The 18,682-nt window shown below is 48.8% G+C and overlaps 1 protein-coding gene across 1 annotated transcript in view; it reads left to right on the plus strand.

Annotated features, from left to right (window-relative positions):
* Positions 1–18,682, plus strand: part of LOC135245433 (voltage-dependent calcium channel subunit alpha-2/delta-1-like) — a 101,913-nt gene that overhangs the window by 48,894 nt on the left and 34,337 nt on the right. The window contains exons 6-10 of the mRNA XM_064318479.1: positions 917–1,046; positions 12,606–12,737; positions 12,936–13,005; positions 13,410–13,460; positions 14,996–15,095. Of these exons, the coding sequence (XP_064174549.1) occupies positions 917–1,046; positions 12,606–12,737; positions 12,936–13,005; positions 13,410–13,460; positions 14,996–15,095 (483 nt within the window). The remainder of the gene's footprint in view (positions 1–916; positions 1,047–12,605; positions 12,738–12,935; positions 13,006–13,409; positions 13,461–14,995; positions 15,096–18,682) is intronic.

The raw sequence follows: 18,682 nt of genomic DNA on the forward strand, positions 1-18,682 counted from the left end.
CTATTTGATAAGGTGGAGTCCAATCTGATTTGAGGTACCATCAGAATTTTGTGAGAAATCTTTCAGGGTTTGCATTCTATCTTTGTTCGCTGTCGACAGATGGATGGTGTCTAATGATGCACTTTAAAGCTGAGTGCACTGTGGCACAGTGCAAGGCATTTGGCGCCCGGCTCGGACAAAAATGTATATTTTTTTCAATCTTGTTGAATTAAAAAAATGAAACCTAATAAAAACCAATAATGATAAATTACATCAGTTAGCGTCAAGTATGGCTGCTTAATTAAAACATGGAGAGCAGAAATCAGCCAAACTGTTTGTCCTGGAGTTTATTTTCATATGCTGTCTTGTTCATATGAGTCTTGTTTTTACTTATGAGAAACATTTCATTGTTGTTTGTTACTTTTATTTTATTTCTTGGAAAAACATCCTTTAGTGCCCGTTATTGAAAACCAGCGCTGTGTCTCCCACGGCGCCCCGTACCCACAGTCTGGATTCAGGAGCATATTCTCTGTTTTGTTACTCTCAATGTCTGGACAAAGAAATTGGCACGATTTCCCCCCCCCCCCCCTTCTCATTGTTGCTTTTGCCACTGATAACTTAAGTAAGGAGCGGCAGACAGTGCATCTTGGTAATGATCGCTGCATTAACACGGCGAAGCCATTCTTACCTATCAATTAATTTCTATGTTAATGTTCCCCGCTGCCTCATTGAAAAGGGTAAATTTGAAATGTGAAAATAACAGAACGCTTTATTCCTCTGCGATACCGGCGGGACACGAGGAACATCGCTGCTCTTTGTTTGGTGAATGTGGTTTTGATTAAGTCCTGAAATCTAAATCTGCGTTCTGCGCAGAAGTTGTAAGGGCTTTCGGTGCGGCCGCGTGATTGGACACTGCCACTGCTCTCCCGCCCGACAGCTCGACTCCAACTCCACGGAGGGGAGGAAGAACCGGATCAAGCCGGAATTCAAGGAGGACCCGGACTTCAAGCGGCCCATTTCCTACAACCACACGGCGGTCCACATCCCCACCGACATCTACGACGGCTGTGAGTGCACCCTTAAACAGCGCCTCTCTCCCCCTCCCCACACGAGGCTTTGACCCGTGTATTCTCATCTGGTGATGACTGTTAAGGAGCTAGAAGTACAAGCACTGTACTCTTGAGCAACACTCCGCATTTATCCTGTCCTGTTTCAGTACACACCCAGCTGTATACACTGGTAAAGTGCACGTCAAAAGCAAGTGAAGTAAGTCATGATAGCGTCAAGACACTGCACAGCATTCGATACTGGTGAGAGTAATACGTCCTGAATCAAATTGTCATAGGTTATACTGGTAGACAGTTTTTGTTAGATTTTCAAAGCATAACTTTATTCCAGTTGGGTTTCTGCATGACTTAACATTGGAGCCTGATAATTGAAATCACATTTCTCTTCACGTATTCACGACTACAATAAAGGGGTCACCCGGAAAGCAGTGACCCTCATTTTAAAGGATACGCGCATGAAAACTATTAAAGTTTCCATAGAAGCAGAGGAGAGTGGGGGAAGGGGGTGGGGGGGATGAACCCGAACCTCATCATATAGAGCTGCCCTTTCTGCAGGAAAGATTCCCTCCAGAGACAATCAAAGAAAGGGGGAGAGAGAAAGAGGGAACAGGAGGCAGAGGATGGTTTTACAGAGACAGAGGGGAGTACGTAGAAACGAAAAGGTATTACGAAACGAAGCCATCGTGTGCGCCGATGTGCCGTCTGGTGCAAATTGGAACGGGCTGCGCTCTTCCGAAAAAAGAAACGTGTGAAGAGGAACCCGCCATTTTCTATAGCAAACATAAACATAAAAAAGGTGGGTGGGTCATAATCCCAACTCAGCGATCGCTGATATCGGCTCTGCTTATGCTTACATTCGCGCTTTGGGATGTCCGCTGCAGTAATGCCAAGCCTGAACACCCCAGTCCAGAGGACCAGCAGGGTCGGCCTGCCCAGAACAAAGCCGAACGTAGTTTAATGCCTGGTTAACTCGGCGAACGTAAGCTCACAGTACAGATGGCGTACATCGCTAGCCTGAGTTATTTTCCCGTAGCCAATGGAAGAGCGAACTGTAAACACACTGCTTTTACGCCCGAGATTGAAGACTGCGGGACGGAGAGGCACTTAAAAGGCGATATTTATTGGTAGCTTTAAACTGATAATTAGTTTGTTTTCACTGTTTGACAGCGCGCTGCTTACAGCTCAAATCCACAGGCTCTCGTCGCGCTATTTCTAACAAGCCACTAAATTTTCTGCAGAGCTATACGTTCCTCCCTTTTAATGCCGTTTTCAGACAGGGGAGACCAATTATTTCCCCGTCAGAAGTAACGGGACGGCGTTTTTTACGATCGTTACCGGTGAGCCGGTGAAATTTTAGAGCGCGCTCTTTTTTAAGACGCGCGGGAGAGAGAGGTGTCACTTTTAATGAAACGTTTACGGGACGGGGGACCGATCCAACAGGAAGCACTAATGCCTTCTCACATAAAGGAAATAACTGGCTGCAGCGTAGGAAACCTGGAAAAAATGTTTTTAAAACACAGAGAGTCTGTAATACAGTGTAACCTGTGTGGCTGCCTGTCTGCTTCCTGAGAGTTCATGACATCGCTGCATATTCATTAGCCAATAAAATTAAACCGTATTACCAGCAATAATGTTATTGGTATATTATTATATATGCCTTATAAGCATTACATATTTGAGTATACATATTTATAATAGCGAAATAGAATTGGCAGCAGTCACAATGTAGAATGTGTATTTAAATTATACAGTACTCGGCTAATAAATAGCAAAATATGTTCAAACTGAACAAAACTGTTGTGAACAGGAGAAATACATGCAGTGATGAAAATTTGTTTTCTGTGCACACGTAGTAAACAAGACTTCCATTAACTGAACACTGAAGGGAGAAACGTTATCTGGAAAAGCTATGAGTGCTATTAGTCACACAGTGCTTCAGGAATGGACATTTTCCAGAGGTAATGGGGAAAAAAATTGAGAACAAAACTCAAACTTGGGAAAAACATTTTATCGTCCATTTGCAGTAGGCATGAAAGAGCTGGGAGCCGGAGGGGAGCGGTGCGAGCCGCGTGAGTGCGTGAGCCACACAAGGTCGCCCCCACACCCCCTCTCCCCCTCACCTGTGCGTTGGGGGGGGGGGGAGGGCAACTGAACTATACGTATTTTTGCGGGCCATGGAGTGCCTGCACTACAGAGGCTGAAACACAGTGACACATACACACATATGGGGGGCAGAGCGATTCGCACCACACCGCTGCACACTGCAGCTCAAGGAGCCTCGCGATTCACTGCTTTCTTCAGGAGGTGAATATTCCACCTTAACCCTGCAACCCTGAACAACGAGTGTGATTCATTTCATTTCATTTTGACTTATATTTATTTGCACACGGTGAGGACAGATGTCATGCGAATTCAGACCAAGCGCGTTTGTACACAAGAACTGTATGCATTATGTATGAAAACATCTTTTATTTAAATCATTTTACAGCACAGATGGTTTTAGCATAATCACTGTATGTGCTTATCACCTTTTCCCAGCAGTATCAGAGTCACAGAAATCCAGCCACGAGAAATACAATCGCGGGCAAAAAAAAAAAAGGGCACACTCTCAAAACAGATGTGCTATAAAGAACACACGACATGTTATTGTTTAACGCACCTCCACGCCTAGTGAAGGACGACACATTTTGTGTTACTTTCAACACAGTCCGCGTTAAAAAGTCCCCCTTCTGTAACACATAAATTGTATATTTGGAACACAAACGCAGTAACTTGGACACAAAACGTGTTGGAAGTAACACAGAAGAAGTAGTCACACACACACACACACACACACACACACAAAAAGAGTGTTGGATGTTAACACGTCCTTTTTGGAGAGCGCGCTTGGCTGAAGAGCGTGGTCCGGATCCCCACCGAACAGAGCGGGCTAATGGACGATACGGGAAAACATCACTCAGCTCCTCGACACCCGCCGACTGCGCTGGCTTTGATACGGATCCGCCGAAACGGACAAAAGGACCCGCCGCGGCGCGGCGCACTTAGCGGACTTTTTACAGCGCCTGGTGAAATCTGGCGCCGCTGTTAAAGCCCCCCCCCCCCTCCGAACGCAGTGGCCGTTGCCGGGGAAAGGGAAACGTTAGCAACGGCGTGTAAGCGCGGATTAGCGACGGAGCACCCGTCTGTGTTCGGTAATGAGGGGATCGGGTTTCCTTAATGAATGGTGGGGGGAGGGGGGGGGGGTAATTAGGGCTTCCCGGATCCGTTTGCGCTGAGCCGCGCCGCCCGCGAGGAACCCGAACGCGTTAGCGGTTAGAGGGGGTGTTTTTAACGCGTGATGACAATCCGGCGGGCGTGGCGCTGGGCAGGCCCGTCCGCGGCGGTAATCAAATCTAACGGTGTTTTAGCACCGCTAATGGAAACGAGAACGCGTCTGGAGAGAGAGAGTGTCGCTGTCTCACCTCTCCTCTTCTCTTTTAGGTGTGTGTGCGTGTGTGTGTGTGAGTCTGAGCAGTGAGTTATCGCCACGATGGGATGACAGGATGGCCCACCTCCCCCCAGGCCTCCCCCCCGGCTGGGGCATGGCTTCTTAATTAGTGCAGGCGGCTCGTCACGGCCTTGATGAAGATTTAAGCCCCCCCCCCCCCCTCTTCCCGCTGACTGAGGCTCCCGGGACGGCCGGGCTGGAGCGCGAGCAGATGAGACGGGCGTCGCTCCTCCCCAGCCGCCGTTAGCGCCTCCGCGCCGCGCCGCGCCGCCTCGTTAAAAAAGAACGCCGTTTACGCGCTGCGAGGTCCTCCCCGAGAGCTTCCAGCGGCTCTTTGAGGCGCTTCAAAGGGCGCCGCCGCCGCCCAGACGAGCCCGCGGCTTAAGCCAGATTTCGCTCCGTCTGCGGAGGCTCCGGAAGCCTGGTGCTGCAGGTTCTAATCTTGGCTGTGTCACCGTGACACAACAGGCTCCGTTGTGCTGCGGCGGGAGTGGGGGGGGTGGCGGGGGGCTTAAGTTGTCGTGGGTTACCGGTCGCCGAGTGGATAAACACTCCTTTTGCTTCTTGCAGCTCAGCGGTTGGTTTCAATGAGAGATGCACATCTTTTCTGATTGCTGCCATTTCTGCAATTGCTCACTTTGCGGCTCGCAGAACCAATCTGTCCTGTAAGAGAGTATATCAGAGGAGCTCCCTGTGTGTGTGGGAGAGAGGCACGGCGGCTATACGGTAACGCAACAAATTGGGGCTCAAGGGTAAATGCGGCCCAACTGTCGCGATGCGTCGCACTTAAAGGCAGCCCCTTACGCGGCTCTCTCGTGTCGAGACCCCGCATGCTATGCGTCCGTCTCCATCAGACAGCCCCGGATTCTGATTGGGTGGAAACCGAAGAGCTTTTTCCCCAACACTGTAACACGCCATTAGCTGACCCGGGCTGCCGCTTTACTGCTTTAGCGGGGTGCTGCCTAATGTTTGTGCGAGGCGCGAGAAACCCAAGTGCGTGACGGGAATCGCGACGTCCCTGTTAAGCGTCTGATTCGTTTCATTCTCAGGCTGCCTCGAGGCTGTGTACTTCAGGGGTGACTGAGGGCTCCTGTGTGCTTGTGCGAGCGTGTTTCCAATTCAAGAATATCACCCGAAGCTCGGCAGAAACTCGATGTAGTGCGTGTACGCACTGTATGCCGTTTGGAATTGTTATTGATTAGTGGGCCGATGAGAGTAACCTACATGGGGATATTTCCTCTGTGTGAATGTTGATCAGGTGTTACTGCGTAAAAAGAACATGAGGCAATAGTGCAGCTGAACTTTATTTTCTGTATCGTTATCGCCCGGTGAACTGCCACCCACACGTTTCTTCTGTCCCCACATCATCTTGCATTACTGCAAACTCCCAAAATAACCAACAAAGGAGAGGGGTTTCATGACTGTATACATCAGAAACCAACATCTTGCTTGTCTTTTATGTCTATTACAGCTGTCTTTGTTTTACTATTCAAGTTATTCTGGTACTATTATATTACTTGTTTTGTTGTTTTTCTTGGATATTATTTCATACACAGATGTAAATATAGTGAAGTGTAAATGTTTGCAGTCTTGCTCTGTGTAACCGTTGCCGGGGATACTAGCGTCGCCAGCGCTGTGCGGTGCACAAGGCCGGACCTGTCAATCACAGGGGCTCCTTGAAGGCTGATGAACTCCAGGGGTGTGGTTCCGGGGGCATCAGGGCCTCCGCGGCCGTTTCTCACCAGTGATGGATGTGCTCTGAGCGTCGGGCGTGGTCGGTCCTGTCCCGTTAAGGCCGCTGGAGTTTCAGCGGCCCTGCGGAAGGTTCCGGAGAGATCTGAGACGCCGCTAATGGCCCCCAATCACCGCCGCGGGGAAAAGCCACGTGGTTGCTAGCTGGAGCTGTTCTCCTCCGTGAAACCAGGAGGGGTTGGCAGAATTAGGGGGTTGGGGTGGGGGGGGGGGGGGAGGTCTGGGGAACGGCTCCGCGAACCGAGCAAAACAGGCCCCGGCAGCCCTCGCATTACCGGAGGCGCCCGAGCCTGAGCCCGCCGTCCAAATTTGCCTCAAACAAGCGAGCCTGGACCCCGGGAATCAATAGCAGCAGCCAGCACAGAAATAGCCACCGCGTGTTTTCCAATAGGCAGAAAATTGGATTTTCCAGGGATAAAGCAGAGCCTTTCTTCTTAAAAAAAAAGAAAGAGGACCCCCCGGCTCACACGGGTGTAGTGGAGCTGAACGCTGAGAGCGGCTCTCCTGGCTCATTACAGACAGACACAACCAACCGACCGCTGGAGCCGGAAAATTGGCTTTCATCTGCCAGGAGAAAGAGAAACCGACCAATCAATCTGGGGAATGAAATCCAGGGCGGGCGATACACAACCTGGGCAAGTGTAATCCCCCCCCCCCCCCCCCCCCGCTCCCCCAGCTCAGGTTTAAAGCCTGTTCTGCCGCTCTCTCTCTCTCTATTTCTTTCTGCCTCCTCTGCTGTGTCTTTTTGATGCTTGGCCTTTATTGGCAGGACAGCTGTTCGGTGCTGTGTCGCTCAACACACAACACAAATAATGCTAACAGCACACTGAATTATGAGAACATAACCAAATTTTACAAATATAGTAACAATTATTATTATTATTATTATTATTATTATTATCTATCCATCCATCCATCCACCCATCCATCTATTATCTATATCTCCTTATTTCTTATTTCAAGTCAGTTTGCCAGTCCATCGCAGGGCACACACAAGATAGGATAAAACTGATTTTCAGGGACATTTTTGAACGCAGGCGTGAAACGGTTCAGTGTACGTAGGGAGTTCTGTGTTTCAGAGCTCACCACCGTCCTTAAGTGACCACACAGGATAAAGCAATCAGGATAAAGCAATTTGCAAGACTGACAACCCATCAAACCCACTATTAACTGGGCTTTTGAGTAGAGCATTTCTGTTTCAGCAAACCATTGATTTTCTCACATATGCAAAATGCATTTTTCTGTCCGTTTTATGAAGAAGAGGAATTCAAGGCCACCTGACACAAAGCTGCCAGACCTAGTCACTCTGAAAGGCCACAATCTATGAGCCATCAGTATTTCAATCAGTCAACCCATTTTTTTTCTCTTTTTCTTCTGGTACAGAACATCTGTAACAATCTCCCGGCCCCAAGCACATTATTCTCTTTCTATTTAGACGTAAGCCCTTTCTCCGAGCGACCCCGAACCGATCGATAATTCCCGCTCCTTCGGAAGATGAGCTGAAGCAGAACGAAGCTGATATCCCAGGAAGTGTGGGATTGGGGATTTAAGGGGAGCATTAGCGATTTAATGTCAAGCCCCGCAGAACTCAAACCCCCAGAAGCACCTTGGGGTTGGCTTTATCCGTGGCTGTGTCGGAACGGGACCAGCCCGTCCCGGCATGTCTGCCGGCACAGTGCCGAAAGGGCCGAAGCAGGGGGGGCTTTGTTACCCCGTTCGGCTGAGCCTCGCCCCTCCATGTGGATTTCGGTTTTACCCGATCCGTGCGCTCAGGATCCCCTCTAACCTGGCCCGGGAATTCCCACCAGCCGCAGGCAGTTCTGTTTCTAGTTCTGTTGGGCGCTGCTACGCCTTGTCAGTACTGAAGACAAGTAAGCAGCATTAGAATCCTGGGAAATGCGTCCCAGCGCGTTCCTGCCCGATCGCTTCATTTTAAAACTTAATTTTAATTTACTGTTTGGTTCTGGTTTTGTCAGCATAGTGCAGAAAAAGCAATGGGAACTTCTGCTTCTGTGTGCTGAAGCTTGTGTACCACGGGCCCATTTTAATAAGCCCTTTTGCGTGTGAAAAACCTTTTAGCGCACGCAAAACTAATAACGTGACGAACGATTGGTCACGGTATTTGTTTTGCACCAATCGCTGTTTGTGTTATTGGATTTGCATGCGCTAAAAGGTTTTGCATATGCTAATAGTCTCTGTAAATAAGGCCCCTCATGCGTGGTGGCATGATGAGCGCCGATAGAGCAATTTACACATTCCAAAACCTGAGATTTGAATGATTCATTATTTACACAGTTAATAATCAAAGGGTGGCCAAAAAAAAAAAAAAAATCTAATTAATGTTTAAAACTCTTTAAAGGTCTTAGTTTACCTGAGATTAAATATTCATTTAGCTCTCCTCGCGTGAGCGCACAGCCGAGAATGACTAATTCCTGCGCGTTCTGCGCTGTGCGTTCCATGGCGCGTATTTGATTGATGCGCCGTGTCTTTAGAGCTGATGCCCAGCCCTGTCAGCGGTATTGAGTCATTTAGAGCGCGTCACAAGTGAGGGTGACAAACCGGTGAGGTCATCTGACCTTGGCGGCGTGGAGTGTATGGATCCCGGGGGCTTAGCGGTTGAAAGCAGGACCCACATAAAGGTCTTGGGTAATTAAGAACCTGCAGGTATCTTCAAAGACATTATTTAATGATACAGCGACTTGGGTACGTTTCACGATGCATAAATAGAACGCGTGCATCATCCATTCCGTGCCATCAATGTTTCATGGCATCGTGGCTAATAAAGTTTATTCAAAAGCACTAAAATGAAACTAAAACTAATCCAGTGCCGTAAAACCATTTTTCTTATTTCCTGAGAAGTTGCCTTTTCGGAGACGCATGGATGTTGGCAAAGATTTGCTTTATCCTCTCTTCCTGCGGTGAGGCAAAATGTTTTGTGTCCTAAGGGAACACACTGTTCCTGCTATGGGTGTGGGTGACAATTAAGCATGTCTCTTTTTTCACTTGCACATTTAGAACATTGTTTTCTCAATAACGTTTTGGCAAAGAATTTTGGTGAACGTTGCGCCAGTAGCAAAACAAAAACTGTTCTCAAATGAAGAAAAAAAAAAAAAACTTTTCAGTTAGGTTTAACAGAGCTCTGCAAGTGGCCAACCTTGACGATGTTTCTGGACGTGCGGTCGACGCTGGTAAAAGACGTGAAGAATAACGGAGCACGTGCATAAGTACAGGTTTCGCAGTCTCGCAGTCTGGGCCTCTGAGCTTTGAGTGCAACGCATCGATCATCGACCTGTAGCAATGGCACGGGACGTGATGTATTAAGAGGATGAAGAATGTGCCTGGCATTAAGAGCCTACTAAATGTCAGACGAGGAAAAATGTTCACGGTGGGCGAACCATTTTTTTTTTCTTGTTGCTCATAAACTATGCAGGAATGACAAATAATAATAGAAGCGGCCACTGGGTTATGAATCCCTCTCTGCAGGCGTCTGACACATGAGCGTTTCTGTGTGCAATTTCCTTGAGAGCAAGTCTGGCACTTCCCCGGTATTAAATTTACTGCGGATAGCATTAGTCAGATTGCATTAGCTGGAGGTGGGCAGGGCTTTTTGGGCTTCTTCCGCGGGCGTTTGGTAATGCTGCGGCCGAGCTCCCCGACGAGGTGCCGTTTGGAGAGGGTGATCTTAACGGAGGGAAACGGGCACGTGCGTCAGGCCAACGGCGAGCGGACCTTTTGTATTCGCTCCGAGAACGTCATTTGCATATTTTAGCTTCGCTGGGAGGAAACGAGTCTGTCTGTGTCACCGGTAGCTGCATAAAAAGGTCAATAAACAAGCCCGGTAACAAGCCTATCGCCACCTCAGAACGAGGGAGAGTTGTGCATCGCGTCAGGTGATCGGGGCAGGCGTGAGGTCACACACACAGAGTGGCGGTCACCCTTCTGCCATGGCGGTTATGTGAGCATTGCGTCAGAGGCATTCAGTCGCTGCTGTCATCCGAGACGATATCGTTGGGCAGTCTGGCAGAGAACTAGCCAATGGCACGTCTGCTAGGCATAGCTTTGGCACTCTGCCTCTGTACCAGACTGGGAGTCAGAATATAGACCCCCTAGGGCACAAGTACGCACACGCTCACACACACACACGCAGACACACACACACACACACTCGCTCACACAAACACACACACACACACACACACACACTCACACACACCTCCTCCCCCGTCACACTTATTCATAATCTTTCAGTTTTTTGTGGTTGTTGTTTTGTCCTGTACTGTATCACATTTTATGCTGTCTGAAGTTGTTTTTTATGCTTCTACCTCTTGGCCAGAGCTCCCTTGAAAAGGCGATCACTGTCTGAACGGGGCTCAGATGGATAAATAAATAAGACGACCGAGGAAACCAACAGTGTGAGAGAGGGGAGGGAAGGGGAGGGTTTCCTGGAAGCCTTTTCTGCTTCATCTTGCTATAAATGACGAGTGTCCAAGCTGTGTCCTGTTTTGGAGCAGCGCTTGTTGGCGAGGAGGGGAATAATTCATTTGGAAAGGGTGGCCATCGTGTGACAGCTGCTCGTCAAACGAGGGGGCGGGGCTAAGGGAGCAAAGGAGGGCGACAGGGCGGTGACGTCAGCCTACAAGCCGGTTGGGCCTATCGTAAAGCTGCCTGCTCCCTGAGAAAACAACCACCAGTTGTTGGTTTAGCATTCACTAACACATTTTGGACTTGGGACTACTTACAAAGTACAATCATGGAAATAGACGCAATGGCTTTAAGCTCTGTATTAAAATATTGTCACTGCGATTAAAATCTCGGTGCGCGCACACGCGACGAACGAGGCCGTTTCCAGGACGACGGACAGCGCGGCGGACGTCGGCTCCTCCGTAAGCCAGAAGCGAGGGGTTCCTGTTCCTGTGGCCTGAGGCCCTCCCCCAGCTGCGTGGAGAACGGATAATTAATGCTCCAGGTCGTCCGTTATTGTGCCCGGCGGAAGCTGATAGGCTGTGATAATGTCTCGGAACAGTGTTCGAAGGAGGAGTGCTCAGGCAATAGAATATTCAGTGCAGATTTATAATCGCTGGCACCAGTGTTCTAGAATTAATGCTCTGTCCTCACTCCCCTGATCGTGAGCTGGGACCCGCATTCCCCAGATGGTAAAATAAAATAATTTTTTTTTTTTAAACGCAGCTCTCTCTTTTCTGAAATTGCAGCCAGATTTGATAGATTGCATGAGACAGTTTAAAGGCATTTACGTAGATACCCACTTTCCTCCCGATTTCAGGAGTCTTGCATCAGGACTCAGAACTGCATGTGCATTAAAGCCAGTCCTTTTCTTTACACAAAAGCAGGTGTATCGGTTCAGTAAACACGGGCAGGTGCACTTCGGGGCTGCGTGCAGGTTACCCCCTGCAGAGTCTTAAATCTAGCCCCACAGCCAAGAGGCACGGAAAGCCATGTTGAGAGGGAGAGGGAGGCAGAGAAAGGGATGCAGAGAGGGAGAGGGAGAGGGAGGGGGGAGAGATGTGGGGAGGGAGAGAGACAGAGATGGAGAGGGGAGACAGTGGTGCTTCTGTATTGATTTGAGTTTGAGTGTGAGATTGACATGGGTGGGCAGGTGGGGCCCCCAGAGTAAAGCAGTGATATCTGAGGATGGATACTGACAGCAATGTGATGGGGAACTCTGAACTGTCATAAGACTGCTCATAAGTATGCTTATAATATGCTCATAATGTCCTCATAAGTGTGCTCATAAGTATGCTTATGTTGTGCTCACGAGTGCTCATAAGTATGCTCATAATGTGCTCATAAGTGTGCTTATAATACTGTATGCTCGTAATGTGCTCATAAGTGTGCTTTTAATATGCCAAGGCCATTCGAGTCTTTGCCGTTGTCATGGGCACACTATGAAAGCCTGCTTGTATAATCTCATGTTTTCAGTCTTAATATTCAGGTATTTTAAGGATATTTCCGCTTTATGTGATTCTGTGGGTAGAGACAGAGCACTGGAGGTGGAAAAGCACTGTACTGCACACAGACCTCATGCAGACCTGTTGTGCAAAGTCTGGTGGTGGGGTGAGGGTTTCAGGTTAAAGTGCCTGGAAGAACACAGCTTGTCTTGGTCCTGTGATTCCACTGCACGGTGTCACAGACTTCACTGACAAATGTTCAGAAGCAGGCCTCCAATTCAAAATGCTAAACAGATGCTCCTTCAACCTTACATCCTGCGTTTGCATCGTGATAGACTTGCTCTTGCTAGTTATTGATTTATTTATTGATTGATTGATTGATTGATTGACTGAATGACTGATTAATTGTTCCAGCCACCATTGTGCTAAACGAGCTGAACTGGACCAAAGCGCTGGAGGAGGTCTTCAAGAGGAACCGGGAGAACGACCCCACGCTCCTGTGGCAGGTGTTCGGCAGCGCCACCGGCCTGGCCCGGTACTACCCAGGTGAGACGGCAGCGAAAGCCAATCCCTGCGCTGCGCGCGGTCACGTGACCTGCCACTAGAAACTTCTAAGCGCAATAAGCGCTCGACATCTACGCACGCTTTAAACGCCACAGCGCCACGTCAGGCGGGGCTTGTTTTTTTTTTAGACGGCTTGTTCTTCGTGTGTAAACCCCGACGCCGCCTTGTGTTCCGTTGCAGCCTCCCCCTGGGTGGACGCGAGCAAGACGCCGAGCAAGATCGACCTGTACGACGTCCGCCGGCGCCCCTGGTGAGGCGCCTGCCGCCCTGCCCGACCCCGCCCGGCCCCGCCCAACCCGGCCCTGTTGCTTTGCTCTCGGCTCATTTGCTGCTCACCCCGGAGAGAGCGCCGCAGTTACCTCAGCACCTGCCCCTCAAGCTCTCTCCTTCTCTCCCGCTAACTGCTTAACATCCTTTTTATTTAAAAAAAACCAAGCCGTTAGAGACCCGTGCGGGACGCTCATAAATCCCCCCCTCCTCTCTAATACGCACGGTGAAATTTACTGCTTTGAAAGCCAAACTGTCATAAATCGTACCCTCGTTCATCGACAATTTCGTAATGCTCATTACTCCCGTTACTCATTCCGTCTCCCGGGCAACGGGGTTTGTATTTCATGTAATAATTCTGAAAATGTCATTTTTTCCGTTTCTCAGGTACATACAGGGGGCCGCGTCGCCAAAGGACATGCTGATCCTGGTGGACGCGTGAGTGTTTCCTGTTCATCTACAGTCACGGTTCTGCTGTTATCTGGTTGGCACACGGCAAAGCATCAATGCAAAAAGCTGAGCAAATACATGACCACCTGAACCTCCCCCCCCCCATACAGTAACACCGGTGGACTCCAGCCAACACTAAACTAGAACAATAACTTAAGAAAATCAATGGCTGCTTATCGGCTTCTCGTTTTATGGAATATCGGTGGGCCGGATCGATCGGCTGCCGCGTAAATGCTTTTACTGTAATGGGAAGGGGTCTCTCCCCTTTTTACACTTCACTCCGGGGCCGCTGTGCAATGAGTGCTCTGCGGCTTTGGGGAATCCCGCTGCAATAAAACGGTTAGCGGCTCCGGTGCGCACACCAGCAGCGGCCCTTTAAACAGGCAGTGTGGGAGAGCTATCGCAGGCTGAGCAGAGCGTGGCATCGCCCCTTCCAGGAGCAGGAAGAGTATTCAGTTTTCAGATCCCTTGGCTAATGGGCTGGTTTTTTTTGTTTTGTTTTTTTTTGTTTTAGCTCAGGTGGCGGCTAATTGTATCTCTTGTTGCTCAGCAACAGACATTGAGGGGCGTGGTTTGAACCTCAAAGCAGGCCTATTCCCATTAAACCAGCACATGAAAGCATGTCTGCATTATATGTCTATATAAAACATAAAGCTATTTTGCACAATATAATTATTTAGTAATTGTAAGGCTCACCAAGGATATTAACCAAGGTCGTTTAAACCAAAGATGATTTTACTTTTATTTTATTGCATAAAATATTACATTTTTAGAAGTGTAGAAGAAAATATTATTAAAAGGGGGGAAAATATTTTCCGCATTTTGCCGAGTACCTCCTGGGACTGTTGCAGAAGCTCCAGGCTTTCTGTACCCCGGTTTGGAGACTCGCACTCCCCTCATGCGACACGCTGAGGATTTATTCACCGGCGTTCCGGCTTCATTAGCATTCCGGCTCACGGCCCCGTCGCCGAGGATCGGGGGGGGCGGGGGGATGGGGGGGGGGGCGGCGCGGAAACAATGCGGGGGGGAGATCAAAGCGCGGCGCCATCTGCTAGCGTACGCCGCTCGGCTCCACCGCGGCTTTATGGGACGTCAGACCCGAAATCAAGCGCCCTCTCGCCATCGCCCCCGCGACTTACCGGGCCTTCGACACCCACGTCCGCATGAAAAATTAATCGCAGCGCGCAGCATTTAGGCGTTTTTCTGAAGCGGTTCCTTTTATTCGGTGGAAATTAAAGCTCTCTGACAGGAGCATGATGCCTTCATTCCGTGTTGCAGAAACACAGCTCGGTTGGAGAATAAAGTGCTCATTTGCACAATTTTCCACAATTATTGTGTTGAAAATGTTGATGATTATACCCCGTAGTAATCTGTAATTTCATAATGGGTGAAAACAGTTGCGAAACACATTATTGGCGATGATATGCTGTGGTTAATTAGGTGGTTGAACTGGGGGAGAATGAGACGGTTAGTCCCAGTCTTCTGCACTCTACTTAGAGTGGCTGTTTTGGCGTTTCCAACAGGAGCGGCAGCGTCTCCGGACTGACCCTCAAGCTGATCCGGACGTCCGTCAGCGAAATGCTGGAGACCCTGTCCGACGACGACTACGTCAACGTGGTTTACGTGAGTAGGCCTACCCCCTGGGGTCTCTCGCCTGTCATTATGACGTCTACTTGCCGAAGAACGCTTTTCTGGATTCTTCTTTTACGTCAATAGTCAGACAGCTGCCACGCTCCTGTTTTAAAAATAAATAAAAGTGATCCGCCATACTGTAACTGAACTGTGCTGTACTGTACTGTAACTGAAATGTACCCAGTTCTGTCACATAAACATAAGCTTTCAGTTAGATGTTTCTGAATGAACAGTAAAAGTAGGCCTAGTAGAGCACTGGCAGCATCGGCTGCATTGTTTGGGTTGAGGAAAGCCGTTGTCTCAGGTGAATCCACAATCCCACAGTTTCATGCAACAAAACGCTCAGCGTCTGTTATTTTTCTCTCGCATAAAAGTAACTGTAAAAAAACATTTGTAAACAATGTTTTTGTTCTTTGAACGCTCAGAACAAAGCCATGTTCTGATACTCACTTTTTCTATTGCATTATCTCCAATGCAGTATTTTACATGGTGAATTAAAGCATTGAAATTGTACTGAGTTACCACTCAATTTGCAGTGAAAATTATGCCTTAATATTTGTTTTGCATTCAGTGTTAAATATTAACGTCACCACTCTTCCAAATGGAAGCTATTAACTCAGTTCTTTCCAAAGCCTAAAGAAAGTCATTACAATGACAATGTATAATGGAATCCACACACAAGCGATGAAAATGCACCAAGATAACTTCATGAAGCCCTCTCCCTTGTTGTACATTATACCAGGTGTGGCACATCATTATTCTGGGATACAGGAAGCAGAGGAGCGAACTGCACTTGCGATGCATCGCTAAAAGTGTCTGTGTTCAAGTCTGAGGCTCGCGTTCAGAGAGCAGGGGAGCGGTGTGAACTAATGACATATGGATTTGTCTCAAGTTCTTCGCAAAAAAATCGCTCGCGTTCCGTCTTCTGGGCCAAATTTAATTCCGCCGGTAACAGCTGGAGCCCGGCTGGGGGGGAAGATGGGAAATGGTCATCCGTTTCATTTTACGGCTCCGAAAAAAGCCCCTGAGAAGCTTTCAAATTCGACCGGCTCCAATAAACCAAAAGTCGAGCCCCGATTGAGACCGCCAGTTCTTGTGGGCATCCATTCTGAACGAGGCTTTTCGACTGTACGTTTTAAATTGAAGCTTGGGGTTTTTTTAGAGTTAATTTCCTGGAATACTTACAGCTTCCAACAGCCGAATGACAAACTGCAGCCAGTTTAATTTAGCAGCCGATATTAAAACTGGTGGCATCGTGCCAACGGTTAAGGCATGAAATTTAAATACTGATTTCGCAGGTACCGATATGCACATTACTTTTAAAACCGCTCTTTGAGGATCTCAGCTTTCAAATATGCGCCGCCGTGCCGGCTGAATGCTAAGGATGTGTGCCGTCTTTAATGAGACCTGGAGTGCTTTCGCGGGCAATCCGAGATTTCCCAGATGATTCCGATCATCGCGAAAGGTCACGCAGCTCCAGCACCTGATGACAGTCTGAAGGGGAAAAAAAAAAAAATCATAATAATGAAGGATGGGTTTGAATATCTTGAAGGTCTAAAATAATGACGTGCGATTGCATTTAAATGCGATTGCTTGTTACCGCTCTATTCCTCTAATCCGCCGCCTCGCTGAGACCTTTATCGCAGGTGACCCGCCCGCGGCTTCGCCTCGCTCCCGCGCGTGTGTAAGACGCGGCCCTGCGCCTGCATGTTAATCGAATCGGGCCGGGCAGCGGAGAGCCAGCGGCGGGTCCCCGCCTGGGCGTCTGCATGCTAACCGCCCCGCAGCATTCGGAAACCACGTCTCTCTGCCCCCCCCCCCCCCCTCGGGAAAGCGTTTAACAGAAGAGCGTGACGATGTTCGAATGAGGCTTGTTTGCGGAGAGCCGACTCGGCTAGCCCCTCCCCCTCCCCCCCCCTCCCTGGGGGGGCCTGGCTGCAGGCTGGGCCGGCAGATCTACGACGAGCCCCTCCCCCGTTAGCCAGAGAACGTGGCGCCCAATCAGTCGCCGCTCCGTATTTCCCATGAAGCCCCACTGCTCATTAACGCCTGTTCTGAGACCGCTCCAGTATTCGGACGCGTTGCCTGTTTGGACCTTTGTTGCTTGTGAAAGGGTGAGGATGTGTTGGCTCTGCACAAATTGCCATTGCTCAGATCCTCACTGATTCCTTTTTCCCCTGTGGTTACCACAGGGACAATACAGGAACAAGATGCCCCGCTCATTATCATCCAATGACATTCAAATTTAAAGTCATGTCCATTCCCAGAGGTGCCTGGCTATTACACTTGCTGCCTTAGCGAATGGTTACTCTTTTGAACATGTGACCGGAGGCCATTTTAAAGAGCCCGTCTGTTTCATCACACTATCAGACAAACACCAGCTGAAAGAAAGCCTGTGATTTGATTGGCTCCCTGAGTTTAATTAGATGGAGTTTTAGGTCGGGATGTAGCAGCTAGCAGTGTGTGTGCTGTGACTCATCATATAAATATACAGAACAGGCATATAAACAAAGGACAGTATATAAAGAGCAGGTCTGTCTTGGAGCGGCCCTTGATCCAAGCCTGCGTCACTCCTCCTGCACTTGTGGCTCTACTTTCCCATGCCTTGTACCTTCTGTCATCACTCTAGGAAATTAAGCATTAGCAGCGTGTTGTGTTCAGTTCTAGTGCTCAGTGTAGGCTGCGGGCTCATCCCCTGCAATGGCACCTTTGTGCACCCGCACCATGTATTTCTGTTCGCTGTGCTGAATTTTGCATTAATTTTCAGCGAACTATTCATAATCGCGGAGGTTCAGAACCCTGACCTTTCTTGCCTTGTTGTAATGGTCGATTGAAAAGTTTAAAATGGCAATCAGCGTTGTAGGTCGGTGCAATGTTCTTGTCCGCACATAAAATGTGACGTGATCTTCTCATTATACAAGGAGATGCATTAGAGCAGTCAGGACCCCGAGCCTCATTAGAGGTGATCCCCTGCTTAAAATGAAACTCCTGTCTGCGTTCCTGCCTCATACTGCTGACAGATCTGCGGAGTTTGCCGTCAGGCAGGAAAGAAGCACATTAATAGGCTGAAACGGCAGCCAGTTTGAATGTCATGTATGTGTTAATGCACATAGTTCCTCCAAACAGTGCAAAAAAAATAAAATACTGATTCTTTATTGGGTTGACCTGGGTAATTGAGATTTTTTTCTGACTCGATTCCTGGTGCAGTCTGCAAACTGTGTTGCAAGTGCATGTATCCTATTCCAAATGTACATGTATGGATATACATGTCTGGTCCTTTCCTCTCATAAATTGGGCTCACTCAAACATGTCGGCACGTCTTTCTGGATGGCTGCTTCTGGACGTGGCAGCATTTCAGTCCCCAGTAGCTTGTGGGTATCCTTGGCTAGACTCAATGCGCACATCAAGTCACTCTCCCTCAGCTTTGATAGCTACCCGGGATGTCCGACCAAGCACGTTCCCCGGGTACAACGTTCCCCGGGTTTTTAATTTCCGCACAGACCCAGAGGCTGGTTTTTAAGCGGCACTTTTGCGCGCGCGCGCGCCTCTTTCCCGGACGCCCTCCCACGCGCTCCGGC

This window comes from Anguilla rostrata, chromosome 19 (assembly GCF_018555375.3).
Source record: "Anguilla rostrata isolate EN2019 chromosome 19, ASM1855537v3, whole genome shotgun sequence".
Lineage (NCBI taxonomy): Eukaryota > Metazoa > Chordata > Actinopteri > Anguilliformes > Anguillidae > Anguilla > Anguilla rostrata.